Source organism: Terrapene carolina, unplaced genomic scaffold (genome assembly GCF_002925995.2).
Source record: "Terrapene carolina triunguis isolate 2854851 unplaced genomic scaffold, T_m_triunguis-2.0 Scaffold110, whole genome shotgun sequence".
NCBI lineage: Eukaryota > Metazoa > Chordata > Testudines > Emydidae > Terrapene > Terrapene triunguis.
The window spans coordinates 1,675,312-1,693,227 of NW_020664461.1; the positions used below are offsets into that span (position 1 = coordinate 1,675,312).

At 54.2% G+C, this 17,916-nt stretch overlaps 1 protein-coding gene across 1 annotated transcript in view; it reads left to right on the forward strand.

The window, feature by feature from the left end:
• The window catches only part of LOC112102859 (vitamin D3 hydroxylase-associated protein-like), a 69,965-nt gene that overhangs the window by 43,374 nt on the left and 8,675 nt on the right, over nt 1-17,916 (forward strand). The window contains exons 4-10 of the mRNA XM_026651945.1: nt 4,211-4,344; nt 6,536-6,742; nt 8,699-8,739; nt 11,459-11,583; nt 14,097-14,222; nt 16,467-16,564; nt 17,753-17,852. Coding sequence (XP_026507730.1) covers nt 4,211-4,344; nt 6,536-6,742; nt 8,699-8,739; nt 11,459-11,583; nt 14,097-14,222; nt 16,467-16,564; nt 17,753-17,852 — 831 coding nt within the window. The remainder of the gene's footprint in view (nt 1-4,210; nt 4,345-6,535; nt 6,743-8,698; nt 8,740-11,458; nt 11,584-14,096; nt 14,223-16,466; nt 16,565-17,752; nt 17,853-17,916) is intronic.

Genomic DNA, 17,916 nt, shown 5'->3' on the forward strand with positions numbered 1-17,916 from the left:
CTCCCAGCCTGGAGAGAGAGTCTTCTGGGCCTCTGGCTCACAGCCTTTTTATACAGGCCAGCTGTGGCCAGACTGGGGCGTGGCCCAGCTGCGGCTGCTCTGCCAGTCAGCCCCGCTTTTCCCCTGCCCCAGCCCTCTGCCAGGGCTGTTTTAAGCCCTTCCGGGCAGGAGCCGGGGACCACCCCGCTACACAGTCTAACTTCTGGACTTACTGACTGTTAGTACAAATACCGTTCAGTCGCCCTTGATTTTTTTTTTCCGTTTTAACGTAATTATTAGCCACGTTTCCCAGCAACCAATTAAAAATCAACATTAGCATAAAACCAAAAACTTGACTAACCGGACCCGAGCCCTTTCAGGTAACTACGAATCGCGTCTCCCTGGCTTTAGAGATACGTAAACACGCAATGCGCGCAAACCCGTTGCTACAACCTGTCCCTTTGCCCCTCTGCCTAAGCACGGTCCGCTCCCATTGACCCTTCCCTTTCACTCACCAGGGCTTGACACACTCAATGCTGTACACTGCACAGGTGCTTGGGACACTGCTCAGATCTTGTGTTCACTTGCTACCATGTTACCAGTGCTAATTAGGATATGAGCCCTATGCCTTGGTGCCGCCTTTCTGGGGTGGCTGGTAAAACCGAAACCGTCCCAAGCTGGAGCTCTGCTTAGGGTTGCCAACTTTGTAATATTTAAAAAACAGACACTCCAGCAGGAACCTCTCCCGCCCCTTCCCCCGAGGCCCTGCCCCTGTTCACTCCTCCTTCTCCCTCCCCCTGTCGCTCACTGCTCTTCCCCTCTCTCCCCCACCTCTGCTGCCCGGGTCGGGAGGGACTTGCCTGCGGAGCCGGGGCTGGGAGCTGCAGCCATCCAACGCAGGTCGGAGGTGGCCCCAGCCGAGTAGGGGCTGGCGCAGGTGATGACTCGGCAACTCCCCCGCCCGCAGTAACTGGACGTTGGGTGTCCGGTCAATAGATCTGACCCGACATTCTCAGGTCCCCTTTGTGACTGGACTTTCCAGTTGAAAACTGGGCACGTGGCCACCCTAGCTCTGCTGTGAAGGTCAAGAGCTGCTCTCCTGCCCTCCCCTTAGGCAGCCCACATGGGGACACTGACCTGGATGCACAGAGCGCCTGACGTTGTTGGTTGCCCTCCCCCCCAAAGATACTCCATGGGGAGGAAGCCGGGCCAAATAGAAGGGAGAAATCTCGGGGGGGGGGGCATCAATTGTCCCCTGGCAGCTCCAATATCAGGGCCAGGTCCCCAGACCCTACATCGGTTCTGCCCCTCACAAATCCCCCACATCAATTCTACCCCTTCAGGGCCCCCAGATGCCACAACAATTCTGCCCCCAAGTTCCCCACACATCAGTTCTGCCCCAACATCAGGTCTCCCCACCTAGTCCCCAACATCCCGTTGTGCCCCAATCAGTTGAGCCCCCCCCCCCATAAGTTCTTCCCCCCGCCCCAAGACCTCATTCTGCCCTCCCAACCCCCTGGCATTAGTTCTCCCCTGCCAGCCCCACACATCAGCTCCTCCCTCCAGGTTCCCTGTCTGCCTCTCTTTCCACCAGCATCAGTTCTACCCCCACCAAGCCCATCTACCTCCCTTCTGCTCGCCCCCAAACCCGTATTCCCCAAATCAATTCTGTCCTCTCTATTCCCAACATCAGCTCTGCTCCTGCATCAGCATGGAAAGAGAACCCAGTGCATGCATCAGTGCATGTGTAAGCGGGGGAACTGTTCTGCTATTGTGGGGAACTTTCCTGGCTTATACGCTCCCCCAGTGGAACTGGCTAGTGAAAGGATCTGAATCCTCGCTCCCATTCCCTTTACCCAGAGGCCTGCCTGACCTCAGGGGCTCTCCTTCCACGCTCCCGTGTGGCAGAGTCCTTGTAACCCCAACAAGGCTGGGCCCAGGATTCCTGCAGGGCTCGACCCCCAACCTTGTCGTGGTCACTTAGGGCAGGGGCTCGGGTGTCCCCACTCCGGGGGGCTCTCTCGGCACTGGGCACCTCCCTGACCCACTGATCATTACATGCAGTTCAAAGCAAATACAATTTATTAAACACCAACCAATTTAAAAAATTAAGTTAAAAATGGGACAGGTGAAAGGAAAACACGTCACCCCGCTCTGTGGCACATCACAGGAACGTAAGGGAAGTTCAGTCTGTTCCTCACACGTCCCAGGCCCCTGCCTAGGCCCTGGCTGTGCTGCAGGGATGCTGCGGGTCAGACACTTGCTCTGGCAGTGGCCACACGCCTCTTCATGCGCTAGGTGGCAGGACCCTTCTTCCCAGCGATCCCCCTCCAAGTCTGCAGGGCCTCTTGGCAGGGGACATCTCTGCCCAGAGTCCCCCCTTGCTCTCCCCAGCTGCTCACCGCCCCTGGCTCCAGACTGCTCCCACCCCAGCTCCACTTCCGGTTCCGGTCTGTGCCCTTGTCTGTCCGTGTCCCCGGCTCGCTGCCCGGGGCAGGATGTTGGCAGCAGCGCTGGCGCTGGCCCAGGCTGGCCTTCGAGCTGCTGCACACCCTGCAGTGCTGTTGCAAGCTCGTTTTGAGGGGAGCTCCACAACAGAGACCCATCCCACCGTTCGACCAAAGGATGAAGTGGCCCAGAACCAGCTATGTGCTTTTGGAGAGGATGTGGCTGAAATTCTGCCCAAGTACATCCAGCAAGTCCAGGCCACCTGTTTCAGGGAATTGGAGATATTTATCCATCCTGATGGGGTTGTTCCAATTCTGACTTTTCTTCGAGATCACACCAATGCCCAATTTAAATCCTCATCCCTGCGGCTGCTCTGCCTCCAGCTCCCTGGGCTGCTTCTCTGGTTCTCTCTGGCTGGCCCGGCTCTGCTCCCCAGCTCAGCTCGGGCCCCTGCTCTCTCCTTAGCTCGGCCCCACTCTGTTCCAGGCAATTCCAGCTCACACGGAGGAAGGGACCCCCCGGCCTCCTGACTCCCTCATTAGCCTGCCCGCCCTGTCAATCAGGCTGGCCTCTCCCCATTGTTCCTGGGGACTGTCAGTCTCAGGGTCCTGATTTCCCATCGACGCTACCTCTTCGTTTTGGTACTGGGAGCTGGCCAACCAAAACGCCCCCACGGAGTGTTAGTAAGGGGCCAGCGGTCCCCTTACACATGGATGCCAGTGGAGTCAGCCGCCGGATCACCTTGCCTTATCCTGGATCGGGGTCATTAGCGTCATCTGAAAGTGGATCCCTCTGTTCTACTCACTCCCTATCTCTAAGGCAGTGGTCCCCAAACTGTGGGGCGCACCCCCTTAGGAGGAGCAGAGGAACGTTCGGAGGGGGGCCCAGGAGAGCCCCCACGGGGCGGGAAGGGAGCGTCATCCAGTCCCATTCTGCCCCCAGCTCCGCTCCAGCTCCAGCCCTAGACCCGCCCCCTGGCCGAGGCCCTGGCTTCAGCTCCCAGCCCTGACCGAGGCCTGGCCCTGGCTTCAGCCCCCGGCCCTGGCTCTGCTCCTGGCTGCAGCCAAAGCTGCAGCGCGGCCCCAGCCTCAGCTCCTGGGTAGGGTTGCCAGGTGTCCGGTTTTGGACCAGAACGCTCGGTCGAAAAGGGACCCTGGCGGCTCTGGTCGGCACCGCTGACTGGGCTGTTAAAAGTCTGGTCGTGGCGCAGCGGGGCCTGGGGTAAGGCAGGCTCCCTGCCTGCCCTAGCGCCACATGGCTCCCGGAAGCGGCCGCCAGATCCGTTCGGCCCTTAGGCACCTGGGCGGCCAGGGAAGCTCCGTGTGCTTCCCGTGTCCTGAGTGCTGGCTAAGCAGCTCCCATTGGCCAGGAACCGTGACCAATGGGAGTTGCGGGGGCGGCGCCTGCAGACACGGAGGCAGCGCGCGGAGCCTCACTGGCCGCCCATGCGCCTAGAGGCTGCAGGGATCTGGCGGCCGCTTCCGGGAGCCGCGGTAAGTGCCTCAGCCTGGTGAAAGTGAGTGAGGGTGGGGGGAGAGCGAGTGATGGAGGGAGGGAGGATGGAGCGAGCGGGGGGCAGGGTCTCAGGGTAGGGGTGTTCGATTTTGTGCGATTAGAAAGCTGGCAACCCAACTCCCAGGTGCGGGGGGTCATGGACTGATTACATTTCGGGTAACGAGGCTCGTGATATAAAAAGTTTGGGGACCACTGCAATGTTTCTGGCTGACTGGAACGGTAAGAGTTTGAAATGTGTCAACCCTTTTTGTGTTTCTCCGCCCCTCAGGGCCACCTCTCCACCTGTGGCTTTGTGCAACTCCTCAGCAGGCTGGAGCAAGAGGACAGCGTGATGGTCAAGGTCTTGAAGAGACAGGGGGCCATTCCGTTTGTACTAACCAATGTCCCACAGTCCTTATTCAAGTAATGTATTATTACAAATATTATCTGGCACACTTCTCTCCCTACTCAATAAGATAAAAGCCCGGGTCTAAATTAATCCTGGGAGATAATTGATGGGCTCTGCTGCGCTCCTTGAGCTTTTCCCTAATCAATTCACGTTCCATCAGCTATGTATTGTCTCTAGACACAAAGCAAAACTACATCTACTCTCTGTCTAAAGTGGCTTCTGTCTGGGATTAAGGGAAGCAGCAAGAAAGAAAATAGAAATAGGTCTCTGGGAGAGAGAGCACTGTGTGAGTGTCTCCTGCAGTACAATCTGCAGCCGCTCTGAGAACAAAATGTCCCCACACACAAGGCCTAGAGGCTCAGATCTTTAAGGTACTCAGGTGCCTATCGGCCTCTTTAAGCATCTAACTCCACCATTTATGTGATTCTGACATTATCAAAGCCACTGCCACCTAACCTCGCAGGTGCCTACATTTCTGCTCTTCAGCATTTTCAAAGGCACCAAAGCCCAGATGCTGCCCCACAGCTAACGAGCTGCTCAGAGCCCTGGCTCAAGCTGAAGCCCCAGGGGAAACATAGGGTGAGTGTGCGAGAGGTATTGAGTGTGAGCAGGAGACGGCGTTTTGGCTGCTGGGGCATGGGCTACCTAAGCACATGTGACCTGGCTCAAGCGCCTAACTCCAGGAGAGGGTTCGCAGCTGAGGAGCCTGAGCAGAAGGAGGCGCCTATCTCTGGACTGTCAGCTGGGTGCACCAGGTAGCCACTTGGGCACCTGTGATGGACATGTCAATTTCCTGCAATATCTATAGGAGATCGGAATGTATCGGGTTTGTGTATCATTGTGGGCCAGGCATTGTATGTGATTCTGTGTGGGAGGAGCACCACAGCTCCTCCAGGGACTAAGAACGGTGAGGGGGGGGGTGATTAGGCGGTAGTGCCTCCGGAAAGGTCCCACCACCTGGAGAGGATCGCCTAGACTGGTTCAAAGTGGTTTCTTCAGATACCAGACAAAGAAAGGACTTCTGGATAAATAGCCTGAGTTTAAACTGCCTCAGCACCTGCTTTCTGCTTCAGCCAACGGACAGGGCCTTCTGTCCAAGGAGACCCCAGTCCTTCCTGGGGAGGGTGGGAAGGATTTTTGGCCTATTGAGGCCCTGTAAGACTGATGGGTGACCTCCGGTGAGCGGTTAGCATGCACGTCGGAGCTTTTATATGTTTTCTCTGTAATGCTTTTACCTTAAGAATGAATGGGCTTGCTTAGAAAGAGCTGCGTGGGAACTTCTAACCATCGGCAGTTACGCTGTTCGTAAGCCTTTGAAGAGGCAGCAAAGCACAGATGGTGGCCAGTTTAAGCAGTCTGGCTTGTTGGGGATATCCCAGCGTAGGCAGGGAATGGCGCCCGACTCTAGAACTTCCTACAGAGATGAGCTTACCGCCGTTCCTACCCATTTGTCTGGAGGGCAGTTCCCTGCTGCTGCTGCTATTATTTATTCCAACTGCGCATCCTGGATAAAAACCCAGACAGGAGAGAGAGAGACGCGGGTCTCTGCCCAAGAGAGGGGGTGGCTGGGGAGCCTGGAGCCTTGAGTGGGTGCCCTTGGTGGACCACAGAGGAGCGATATACCCGCAGTTGTCCTGAATTGTGACAGCGGCTACACGCCTCTTCTCTTCTCCCCCTCCCCTTGGCTTTTCACGCCTGGCTGGGCTCGGCAGGTCCTTGCTTGGCTGGCCGGCTTCTGAAAATCCCATCCTCAGGCACCTGGCTCTGCTCAGCCCCATCTTGGAGCTGCAGATTCCCCGGGGCAGCAGACCACCTGGGGGTCAGGCATTGCAACGCAGAGCCCAGCAATGCCTAAGCCCCTTTAAAGATCTGGGCCCGAGTGACTTCAGATTGTCAGTGACAGTCCAGTGGCTGGGGTGCTGGCCTGGGGCTTGGGAATCCCGGGGCCAATTCCTTGCTGTGTCCTAGACCTTGGGCAAGTCAGAGAGTCCACCTGAGCCTCAGATTTGTTCTCCGGCATTGCAAGGATACATACATTAAAGACTGAGGCGCTCGCATTCTAGAGGGATGGGGGCCAGATCATTATGTTGGGCAGAAAGAAAAATGTCCAGCAAACTTCCGGGTTACTCCTCCCTCCTGGCAAGGATGTGAAGTAGAGATGTGACTGTCCCCCCAGTGTCCGACCCGCTCCTTTCCTCTCTCCAGCTACGACTGCAGCAACTCCATCTTCGGCCGGACGGTGAATCCGCTGAACCACCAGAAAAGCCCCGGCGGCTCCTCCGGAGGGGAGGGGGCGCTGATCGCCGGAGGAGGGTCCGTCCTGGGCTTTGGGACAGATATAGGTGGGAGCATCCGCCTGCCGTCCAGCTTCTGCGGGCTGTGCGGGCTCAAGCCGACGGGCAACAGGCTGAGGTAGGTGCAGAGACCTGCCCCCAGCCTGCTGAAGGGCTGCACTCCGTGGTAGGAGACCTGCGAGTGATGGTGGCTTTATTGATTCAGATGGAGCCCCTCTCCGTTTCAAGGGGTATGCAGTACTGAAATCACATTAGTGACTCAGGGGGGCAAAAAGGCAATGGCTATTTGGTCCCTCCAAAAAGCATTGCCCCTTTAGATCACAGGCCTTGTGCTTTTAGTACCAAATGTCGGGGGTTCCCCCGGGACCTCTTCCACTCGGTCCCCCAAGAATTCAGTCCTCTCCCGTCTCATCACCCAGGTTCCTTTATTTGGCAGACAGCAATGCTACGCTGAGTTGATCAGATTCAAGCATAAGGGATGGGTCTAGGGCATGCCACACCTCCAAAGTTACACAGCAAACCTCTTCCTTTATAACGTACATGTTACATTGCATTTACTCTGCATTGCATCACACGTTTGGGGATTGGCTCCATCACTTCGTAAAAACCAATCCCCGTACAGCACACACTCTCCATGCGTGACCTAGGCCTGCTCTACACTACAGAGTTAGGTTGATGCAAGGCAGCTTACCTTGGAGGTGTCTACACTTAAATTTCACTCCCAACAAAGTCACCGCCCCACTAGGCCAACTTAATAACTCCGCCTCCCCGAGTGGCGTAGACTCAAGGTTGAGGTGGGTAGGCCGACGCAGTGTCAGTGTAGACCAGAGGTGGGCAAACTATGGCCTGTGGGCCACATCCGGCCCACGGGACTGTCCTGCCTGGTCCTTGAGCTCCCGGCCAGGGAGGCTAGCCCCGGCCCCTCCCCTGCTGTCCCCCCTCCCCAGCAGCCTCAGCTCGCCATGGGGACAGGGAGCAGGGGGGGTTGGATAGGGGATGAGGTCCCGGGGGGGCGGTTAGGGGCGGGGGTCCCAGGAGGGGGCGGTCGGGGGACAAGGAGCAGGGGGGGTTGGATGGTGCGGGGATTCTGAGGGGGGCAGTCAGGGGGCGGGAAGTGGGAGAGGGAAGATAGAGGGTGGGGTCCAGGCTGTTTGGGGAGGCACAGCCTTCCCTACTTGGCCTTCCGTACAGTTTCGGAACCCCGATGTGGCCCTCGGGCCAAAACATTTGCCCACCCCTGGTGTAGACACTGCATTGCTTATGTCGACTGTTACTAGATTTCAGGAGCCTTCCCACAATGCCCCACGCTGACAGTACGAACATTACAAGCGCTCCTGGTGAGGATGTCGGCAGAAGGAGCAAAGTATAGACACACGAGCAATGTAATTACTGCGACAGCTGTGTGCCAACCTGTTAGGTTGCCTTAATTTTCTAGTGCAGATACGTCCTCACTCTTTATCTCTTCTTCGGATCCAGGCTTATTTTATCCACTGTTACCTTGTCCATTGTAAATACGTCCCTTGGTGTTCTCCTTTATTTTAGCTAGCACAGAGACATTCTGTCTCCAGCCTGCTGATCCCTTTACCTCCCTAATCCTGTCTCCCAAGAAATGTAATTACTCATGTCAAGCCAGGCCTACACCAAACACCCAGAATTCAAACCCCACTGATAGTTTTGAAGCAGCCAGATTTTGTTACATTCTTATCTGGGGAGAGATACAATTCATAGAATCATAGAATCTCAGGGTTGGAAGGGACCTCAGGAGGTCATCTAGTCCAACCCCCTGCTCAAAGCAGGACCAATCCCCAACTAATTGATGGATTTCTCTGGATGTATCTTTCTGTGGTAATAATAATAATAATTAATAATAATTAATAATAACAGAACTTCTCTAGCTCAAAAATAAGTTGTGGGCTTGATGGAGGAATTGCAGGGCGAGGTTCTCTGTCTTGTGCTCTGCAGGAATTCAGATTATATGACCCTAAAGCTTGAAATCTATGAAATTCTGAATAATCTTGTGTGAACCCCTCTCTTTTAGCAACGTGACATGTTGTTCTATTTCTTCCTTTCACAGTCTCTCTGGAATTAGCGGCCCTATTGATGGGATCGTATCAGGTACATGAATTTTAAGTAACTTCCTCTTAAATATTGTGATGAACAAGAACATTAGGAATGAATCTTGATTGAACAGAAGACATCCTACTTCCAGGGTAGGGCTCTCAGCTGGAGAGTGCAGTGTGGTGGATGATTGTTTAATGGAATTTCCAACAAGAAAAAATTTTCAGAAGCTGTAAGTTCTTCCTAGAACTGAGTGAATTGGGGATGGTGGGTTTGGGTTGTTTTTTTGTTTGTTTGTTTTTTTGGTGGGGGAAGGGCATTATTTATTTATTTTGGATCAGCATTGAAACACCTGGGAAAAAATAGTTTTTTGGGTCAACCTGAAAGGATAATTTTTCAGTTTTTCTCACCTAAGAACCAGAAAAAAAAATCATTGCAGGTCAAACGAAATGCTTCTTTTCTGTGTCTTTTTTACACTTTGTTTTTTTTTTTAATTTAAATCAAGCTAAATTTCGAAACAAAATGTCAAAACATTTTCTTCTGAAAGGGACGAAATGAAACATTCAGACTTTTTCGGAAACTTGTTTCCCCATTTCCCCCCCCCAAATAAAACGATGTGTTGAATGGGACCCAAATTCGGGACCGGTTTCGGTTGACCCCAAACTGCATTTTTCAGCAAATAAACTATGTGCTGAAAAAATGCCACCCAACTTTAGAACTGCCAGCAGAGATGAGCTTGCCTCAATTCCTACCCATTTGGCTGGAGAGACGCTCGCTGCTGTTGTTGCTACACCTCTACCCTAATATAATGCGACCTGATATAACACGAATTCGGATATAACGCGGTAAAGCAGTGCTCTGGGGGGGGCGGGACTGGGCACTCCGGAGGATCAAAGCAAGTTCGATATAACACGGTTTCACCTATAACGCGGGAAGATTTTTTTGGCTCCCGAGGGCAGTGTTCTATCAGGGTAGAGGTGTATTTATTATTTGGATTGAAATAGCCCTAAGGGGCACGTCTACACAGCCTGTGGATGTGAACCTCCAAGCCTGGGTTGACAGACTCAGGGTGAAGTTGCACTTTGAAGTTGCATCTTGGTCTGGAGCCCACCTCCCTCATAGAATCTCAGGGTTGGAAGGGACCTCAGGAAGTCATCTAGTCCAACCCCCTGCTCAAAGCAGGTCCAACCCCAACTAAATCATCCCAGCCAGGGTGTCAAGGTGGGCCTTAAAAACCTCTAAGGATGGAGATTCCACCACCTCCTTAGGTAACCCATTCCAGTGCTTCACCACCTTCCTTAGACTTCCTTTCTGTTCTCCCACCTGTCTCGTCTGTTTAGACTGTGTGCCCTCTGTGGAGGGACTCTCTCTTACCACACGTGTATATAGTGCCTAGCGCAACATGATCCCATAATAGTTGGGACTCCTAGATTCTACTGAAATACATCTAAAGAAGGCAATAGTTCTGCAGTGAGAATTAGGCGTACCGTGACCTCCCGGCAGGCAGCAATCGAGAGAATAGCTCTGCAGTGTGACCAGTGAAACAGGGAGACACTTGGGTGCTGTTCGCGCTCTCTTTGCTTTTGTTTTTTGTTAATCACAACCTGGAGAATACAGGAGGCCAAATCCCAGGCTCAGTGGGATTTTTGCTGGATCAAAGACTCAGTAAAAGCAAAGCACAGAGCTCAGGATTTGGCCTCTAGAAATTGGACGTGGAAGGGACCTGTTAGTAGTTCATTTAGTCCAGTGATACCTAGTGGTTCATGAGCCAAATTAATGATCGACATTACCCAAAAAACCACAGTTGTGTGAATTCATTGTTTCATTTACTATAGTACTATATATTCATATTTAAACAGTATGATGGGAAATATTTTGTATATATAGAATCATAGAATATTAGGGTTGGAAGAGACCTCAGGAGGTCATCTAGTCCAACGCGCTGCTCAAAGCAAGACCAACCCCAACTAAATCATCCCGGCCAGGGCTTTGTCAAGCCGGGCCTTAAAAACCTCTAAGGGCTGGTCTACACTAGGGGCGGGGATTGATCTAAGATACGCAACTTCAGCTACGAGAATAGCGTAGCTGAAGTCGAAGTATCTTAGATCGATTTACCTCGGGTCCTCACGGCGCGGGATCGACGGCTGCGGCTCCCCCGTCGACTCTGCTACCGCCTCTCGCTCTGGTGGAGTTCCGGCGTCGACGGGGAGCGCGTTCTGGGATCAATTTATTGCGTCTAGACGTGACGCGATAAATCGATCCCCGATAGATCGATCGTTATCCGCCTATCCGGCAGGTAGTGAAGACGTACCCTAAGTGTGGAGATTCCACCACCTCCCTAGGTAACCCATTCCAGTGCTTCACCACCCTCCTGGTGAAATAGTGTTTCCTAATATCCAACCTAGACCTCCCTCACTGCAACTTGAGACCATTGCTTCTTGTTCTGTCATATACATATATGTTTTTAGTCTCACAGCAAATAAGTTAATAACTTACTTAATTGGTTAATAACATAGTAAAAGCATCCTACTGGTTAACAACTTAGATTGCAGCACATGATATTAAAACACTGTGTGATTTCATTATTAATCAAGGAGCTGCATTAAAGAGCCACTTGTTGCTCTCGAGTCCCTATCTGAGTATCACTGATTTAGTATATCCCGGGTCGGAGCAGGATTGTTCCATCCAGAGTTCAATCTCTAGGCGAAAATCGTTTTTTTGCCACCTCAAATCCCATTGGTTAAATTATACACATGTTCTTCCATATTGATTCCAGTTACAGGAGCGGTAGGACCAATGGCGAGGGACGTGGACAGCCTGGCTCTGTGCATGAGAGCGCTCCTCTGTGACGACATGTTCCGCCTGGACCCCACCGTGCCGCCCCTGCCCTTCAACGAGGAGGTAGGTCATTGGAGAGTGAAGTAGCACTGGTTTCCTCAAGCGGCTGCTGATAGGATCTTCTCAGAGACCCGGCTCTTGAGGGTCTGTTGGAGGCAGGCAGTTGTTCCTATCATGCAGCCCGGAGCAAGCTTTAAATCCCCATCTCTGTGCATTGAAACGGGCGCTCACCGTCCAGCACGAGTCCCCTCCTGAACAAAGCTTTCCAGGGAGAGGGACAAAGAACATTGGGGGTGATGGGAAATCTGCCCCAAAGGGCTTCCCGTTCCGGTGCGCAAAGGCAAAAGCCGGCTGCAGAGTTGGCCTGCAGCGTTCTCGCCTGGCTGTACAAAATGGCTGCACTTTCTCACACTGCCCGCTTGAAACTTCCCCTCCTGGGAGGAAGGGTTGGGCTGGAAGGAGGAAGCAGGAACATGGGAAGTGGAGAAGGTGGGGGGGAAGGAATGAAAAGGAGACCTCCACTAAGAAACCCAACTGAACGGACAGGAGTGTTGCCAGCTCTTGGGACTGCATCGTGACGAATGCGATTTCGGCCCTGGCTTCAGGCATGAAAAATTCCAGCCATCCCCCGATTTATTGAGAGCGCTCCCACAACACCCTGCCGCCCAGGTGTGACATTGGAGATTGGGAGTTCTCGTCCTGGCTCTTCCATTGACATATTCATCTTTCCAGGCCCCTTGTAAGCCTTATTATTAAGCAAGCCTCCAAACAGCTCCCTTAGGGGAGGTAACAGCCATTCACCCATTTCACAGGTAAGATAACTGAGCACTTGCACAAGGGACCCATGGGTATGTCTCCACTGCAACATAAGTCAGTGTTTGAGCCTGGGCTCAAGCCTAACCCCCCTTGCGTCTACATTGCAATTGCACTAACCCAGGGCTTGCACCCAAGGTCCCAGAACCCTGCAGGGCTGGTGGGTCCAAGCTCGAGTTAAGCTATGACCCAGGGTCCTAGTCCTATTGCTTTGCAGTGTGGACACAGTCCCGCTTGACTCCCAGGAGTCAGCCGGATGTATCCCACAATTCCCTGGGACAGCTTCCTTAGTCCTCTCTATCCCAGCAATCTGCCATCCACTCCGCTCCCACCCTTTGTGTGTCTCCCATTCCACCCTTTGCCCTCCCATTTGCCCCATGCCAAGGGCTCTGTAGGCTCCCCATTCCCCGCTTCCCCCATGCTAAAGGTTTTGTGTGCCCCCATTCTCCCCGGCACCAGCAGTGCTGAGTGCCCCCCAATCCTATCTTCTCCCATGCCAAGGGTTCTGTGTGCCCCCTATGCCCCCCACCAGCAGTGCTGTGTGCTCCCCAATACCCTCTTCCCTCCTGCCACAAGCTCAGTGTGTACCCCATTCCCCTCCCACCCATGCTAAGGATTCTGGGTGCTAGCCAATCTCCTCTTCTCCCAGGGCATGGACTCTGTGTGCCCCCCATTCCTCTCCCCTTCCCATGCCATGGGGTCTGTGCCCCCCATTGCCCTCTCCCCATGCCATGCCCTTTATGTGCCCCCCATTTGACCCTTTCCCATCCATATCAAGGTCCCCCATTCTTCCTTCCTGCCAGGGGCTCTGTGTGCCCCCCCATCTCCCCAATCCACTCTGATATCATTTCTTTCTGTCGGGGGGAGGAGGGGATAGGTCCAGGGGTCAACATTTTGTAACTGTCCCAGCTCGATGGGCAGTGTGGAGATATTAAGCTTTGTTTTGCTGTTGTGTTTGTCATGTTTGTATGTTGGGGACTGGGAGTCGCTCCTTTAAGAACAGGGCCCAGTGGACTGAGAGCGCGTTTGAGATGGAGGCGGGGGGGCGTATTTGGCCTGTGTGGCTAAAGAGTGGCAGAGCCTGCCTGCATGAGATTCAGACAGTTGCCTCCTTCTCAAAGGGGCAACGTTAGTATTCTTGGGGGCTGGATGCCTGGGGGTTGCTACTCAGCGACAGACCATTTCACCTGGCCATCACCAGTTTGAATCCTGGCTGGCCTGGCTCAGGAGAGGTTAAAAATTAGCTGTTCCCATCAAATGAGCTGAGTTTGGTGAGACCAGTATCAGCAGCTAGGTCACAGACTAAGGGAAACGGAGGAGTACACAGATTCCCTGGCACAGGGCAAACTGGGGGCAGAGACTTGGCATAGATGGCAAGCAAAGATTGTCTGTTCTGTGTTTGTACAATGAGAGAACTCGTCTATTGAGAGCTTGTGTGGCCAGGGCTAAAATGTCCTTACACTGCACGTTTGCAAGAGATGTTCCCCGCACACACTGTGAATGGGCAGGGGGAGTTTTCAATCAAAAGCTAACCCCCCCCCCAAAATATGATTAAGGGTCTTTATAAAATCTCAGGCTTTGGGGCGAATCTCATGATTTTGGGGGTCTGACTCCTGGTGTTTTTTTTCACATTTGGGATTGGCAAAAACGTTTCCCCCAAACCTTCTGAGGTCCACCCAAGTCTGGGAAAAGTCCGATTTATGTTCTAATCCCAATACACGCCCAGCTTGAACTGTTTTTAAAGAAGGCTCCCTTCACTTCAGGTGTACTCCAGCTCTGCCCCTCTTCGGATCGGGTACTATGACACAGACGGCTATTTCCTGCTACCTCCCTGCATGAGACGGGCTGTGCATGAAACCAAGGAGATTCTCCAGAAAGCTGGACACACAGTGAGCTTGGCCACTCCAACCTCTTGTTCTGAGCCTGTTTCTCTGACCTGGCCCATAAAAGTGAAATTGATCTCCAGATGATTATCTGTGTTTCTATAGCACAAGAAACCATCCAGGAAAGGCTGGTGGAGTGGAGCACGAAGTGGGGCAGGACAAATGACTTAGGTGGCAGTAGCAGGTCTCTTAGCCTGTGTGTGGAACCAGTCACTGGAGGGCAAAAGATCACTCATTCATATACACCAGTGGTCCCCAAGCTTTTCAGGGTCGTGCCCCCCGTTACCCCTGTCTGCACCCTGCCCACCCGGGGCCTGGAGCGGGGCCGCGGCTCTGAGGGGTGGGACGCAGACAGGAGTAAGGGAGCTGAGTCTGGGGGCAGGGATGTGGCCAGGAGTGGAGTCCTGGCTGGGGGCCAGAGTCTTAGGTGCAGGGTCGGCAGCCAAGGATGGGGATGGGAGCAGAGCTGGGTGGCACTCCCTCTCCGCTCCTCATGGGGGATGGCCCGGGCCCCAGCTGTGCCCCCCACGGGAGGTGCACCCCACAGTTTGTGCGTGGGTGTATATCAGAGGTCCCCAGAGCCAGTATGCTACAGAACTGTTCTGTTCCCTGCCATAGCAGAGGGAGCCCCCTAGTGGAGCAGCAGCACAGGGCAAATACTCTTGCTGCGGGATAACGAAAGGGGCCGGGCGTGGGGAACCGGTCACCCCTCTGTGGCATGTTCGTCTGGTTTTAGCAGAAGGGTTGACAGGACGCAAAGGTTGAGCACAGACGGGCCCGTGTGGGGCCAAGCGTTCTTGTTTATTACTGGATCCCAGGTTTAGCAGCACCACTAGGGGGGTCCATAAGCGAGCCAGCAAACGCTCAAACTCTTCCGACGGTGGACACGGCACCTGTCTTGCTCCAGGGAGACGCTTCTCCCCAGAACAAGGGAGGCAGGGCAGAGAGAGCCGTGCCCTTTAATTAGTGCTACAGGGTGACCGTGTTCTCTTGGGGACCCACTTCTTAGCAGGTGTCCGTCCTGCTGGGCCGTTCTAAAGGAGTTCTGCTGACTCGCTGTTGGCATTGTGGTTAATCACTAAGGCTAAGTTTTAGTCACGGGTATTTTTAGTAAAAGTCATGGACAGGTCACGGGGAGTAAACAAAAATTCACGGCCCGTGACCTGTCCACGACTTGTACTATATACCCCTCACTAAATCTTGGGCCAGGGGATGCTGCAGGTGCTTGTGGGGAGGGGTAGCCTGGGGGTGCTGCAGGTGCTCATGGGGGGTGGGCAGCCTGGAGGTGCTGCAGGTGCTCATGTGGGGACACCTTGGGGGTGCAACAGATGTTTGTGGGGGGCAGCCTGGAGGGCGCCATGGGTCCTCGGGGGGGAGCAGCCCAGGACCCCCGCTGATGCTGGGGGGGTGGCCCATGGCCCGGAACTCCTGCTGGTGCTGGGGTGGGGGGATTGGCGGCTCCCCGGAAGTGGCGACATGTCCCTCCCTCAGGTCCTAGCTCCATGTGCTGTCCCCGCCCCAAGTCCCAGTTCCGCAGCTCCCATTGGCCGGGAACCATGGCCAATGGGAGCTGCGGGGGCGGTGCCTGTGAGCAGAGGCAGCACGTGGAGCGAGGTGCTGAGGGAGGGACATGTCGCCACTTCCAGGGAGCCCCCCAAGGTAAGCGCCGCCCAGAGCCCTCACCCCCTCCTGCACCTAGCTGCGGCCGGTGCAGCTGGCCCCGGGGGCTGCCCGAGCTGCTCAGGTAGCCCCTTGGCCAGCTGTCCCGGCTGCTGCAGAAGTCCCGGAAAGTCCCGGAATCCATGACTTCCGTGACACACTCGCAGCCTTACTCATCAACTCTGCCCAGGACGGAATGGAAGTAGGAATGGCTCTGGGAGGAGAGAGGATCTAAGGTCTGGGCTGAGCAGTCCCGAGGGAGGAGCAGCCACACCTACACAGAAGGCTTGAGCTGGAATCTGCTATATTATTAGATTCTAGGCAAATATAGCCATACCCCAGGAAGGGGGTGAGCTCTGAACCTGTACAGAGAGAGCGTGTCTTGGAGTGGGCTGCAAAAGCCACCAGCTTCTATGTTTATTCCCAAGCACGGCGCTTATTCCTGGGAGAATTCCCATTGAAACGAGTGGGGAAGCCACAGCAGTGAGCGTTAAGCCTGGTGATGTGTGTTTGCAGGATCCAGGCCCTGAGCTATTAGTTACATTCCATGGAGCCCGGCTGCTGGTCGAATAACCTTTTGCTCTCATGTAGCTGGTGCCCTTTGCTCCTCCTCGGCCTGACTACGTCATGAATGAGCTTTTTGTGAAAGGTCTTTTTGCTGATGGAGGCTCCACTTTACTGGGCATGTTGTAAGTATAAACCCTCTGTCCTTCTGGTGGGAGTTAAACTGTCCCCAGCGAGCTCGTGTGTGACAGCCCATTAGCACAACCAGCAGCTCTATGTCAGGGCAGCAGGGCGTCTCCATGCGGGGGGGGGACGGGACGGAGGATGGGTTGGCAGAGCGGAAAGAGGTGGAACGCGGGTCTGAGACTAGAGACTAAGTGACCTTTCCTCCTAGCCTCACCGGACTCTCAGACATTCAAAGCAGTCGTTGCCCATAATGGATGGCAGATGACGTGCTGCTTCTAAGAGAGAAGCCACGGGGACTGGAGGGGTTCTTGCCAATAAACGAGTGACTGGACTGGAAATTTACAGTGGAGGCTGATAATGTCTGCAAGTGGGCGGGTAAAACTGGCCCCGGTGAGGTGATCAGAGTCAATATGCATCGATGGATAAATGCCAGACAGCACCTGGCACGCAAATCAACACCCTGCCTGCCACGGAGATGCCACTATTTATAGGCCATTAAATCAAGGCAAGACACTACCTGCCCCACAGTGCCTCCCTGAGTCAATCAAGTACAGCCTAAGGGCCAGCAGCTCTCTGCAGAAGTTGTGGACGCCACAGGTGGTTTGGCACACGTGGTACTGAAGCTTTAGGCCCAAGTTATACCACTTTCCAAACCTGCTCCAGCGAGTGTATCTGGGCCAACAGACGTGGCTGCCCTGAGTTAGGCACCTAAATGCAGTCAGGCCTCCAGACTTACCGTGATGCGAATCTGGAGAATAAGGGCCAGAACTGGCGCTCGGTGGCTTATGCCAACTCACGCTAGAGGCCAAAACCCTGCAGTGCAATTCCAGAGTGACTCCAAGGAAGGCAACAGAGCTCCCCAAGAATCACACCCTCTGGATCTGCTCTTCCTCTCATTTCCAGGCGCGTCACCCCAGGGTGACTCCACTGATTTCAGCAGAGTTACTCCCAACCTCCGGTGGCGGAAGCTGGAGTAGAATCCGGCCCGTGGGCATTCTGCAGTGCAGTTTGCACCCATGCGTCGGCTGCTGCCTGCATCCCCAGCTGCGGGAGATGAATGCCATGTTTTATAGCAGAGGGAGTTTGTTTCCAGGCATTGAGACAGCAAAATTCTGGTTAGGAGTCAGCCAGCTGTTAGGGGTAAAGCAGTTGGCTTCTGCCCACCCTCTCCCTCTGTTCCCTCCCAGTGCAGGGGACGCTGTGGATCCAGGCTTGGAACCCCAGGTGAATTGCTACAGGATTCCAACGCTGGTGAAGAAAATGCTGGCTCTTACGGTTCGACCTCTGGTGAGTCCCATCTTCTTATCTCAATGCTGGCTTGCGCCCCGATGGCCCCAGCTCACATTCCAGG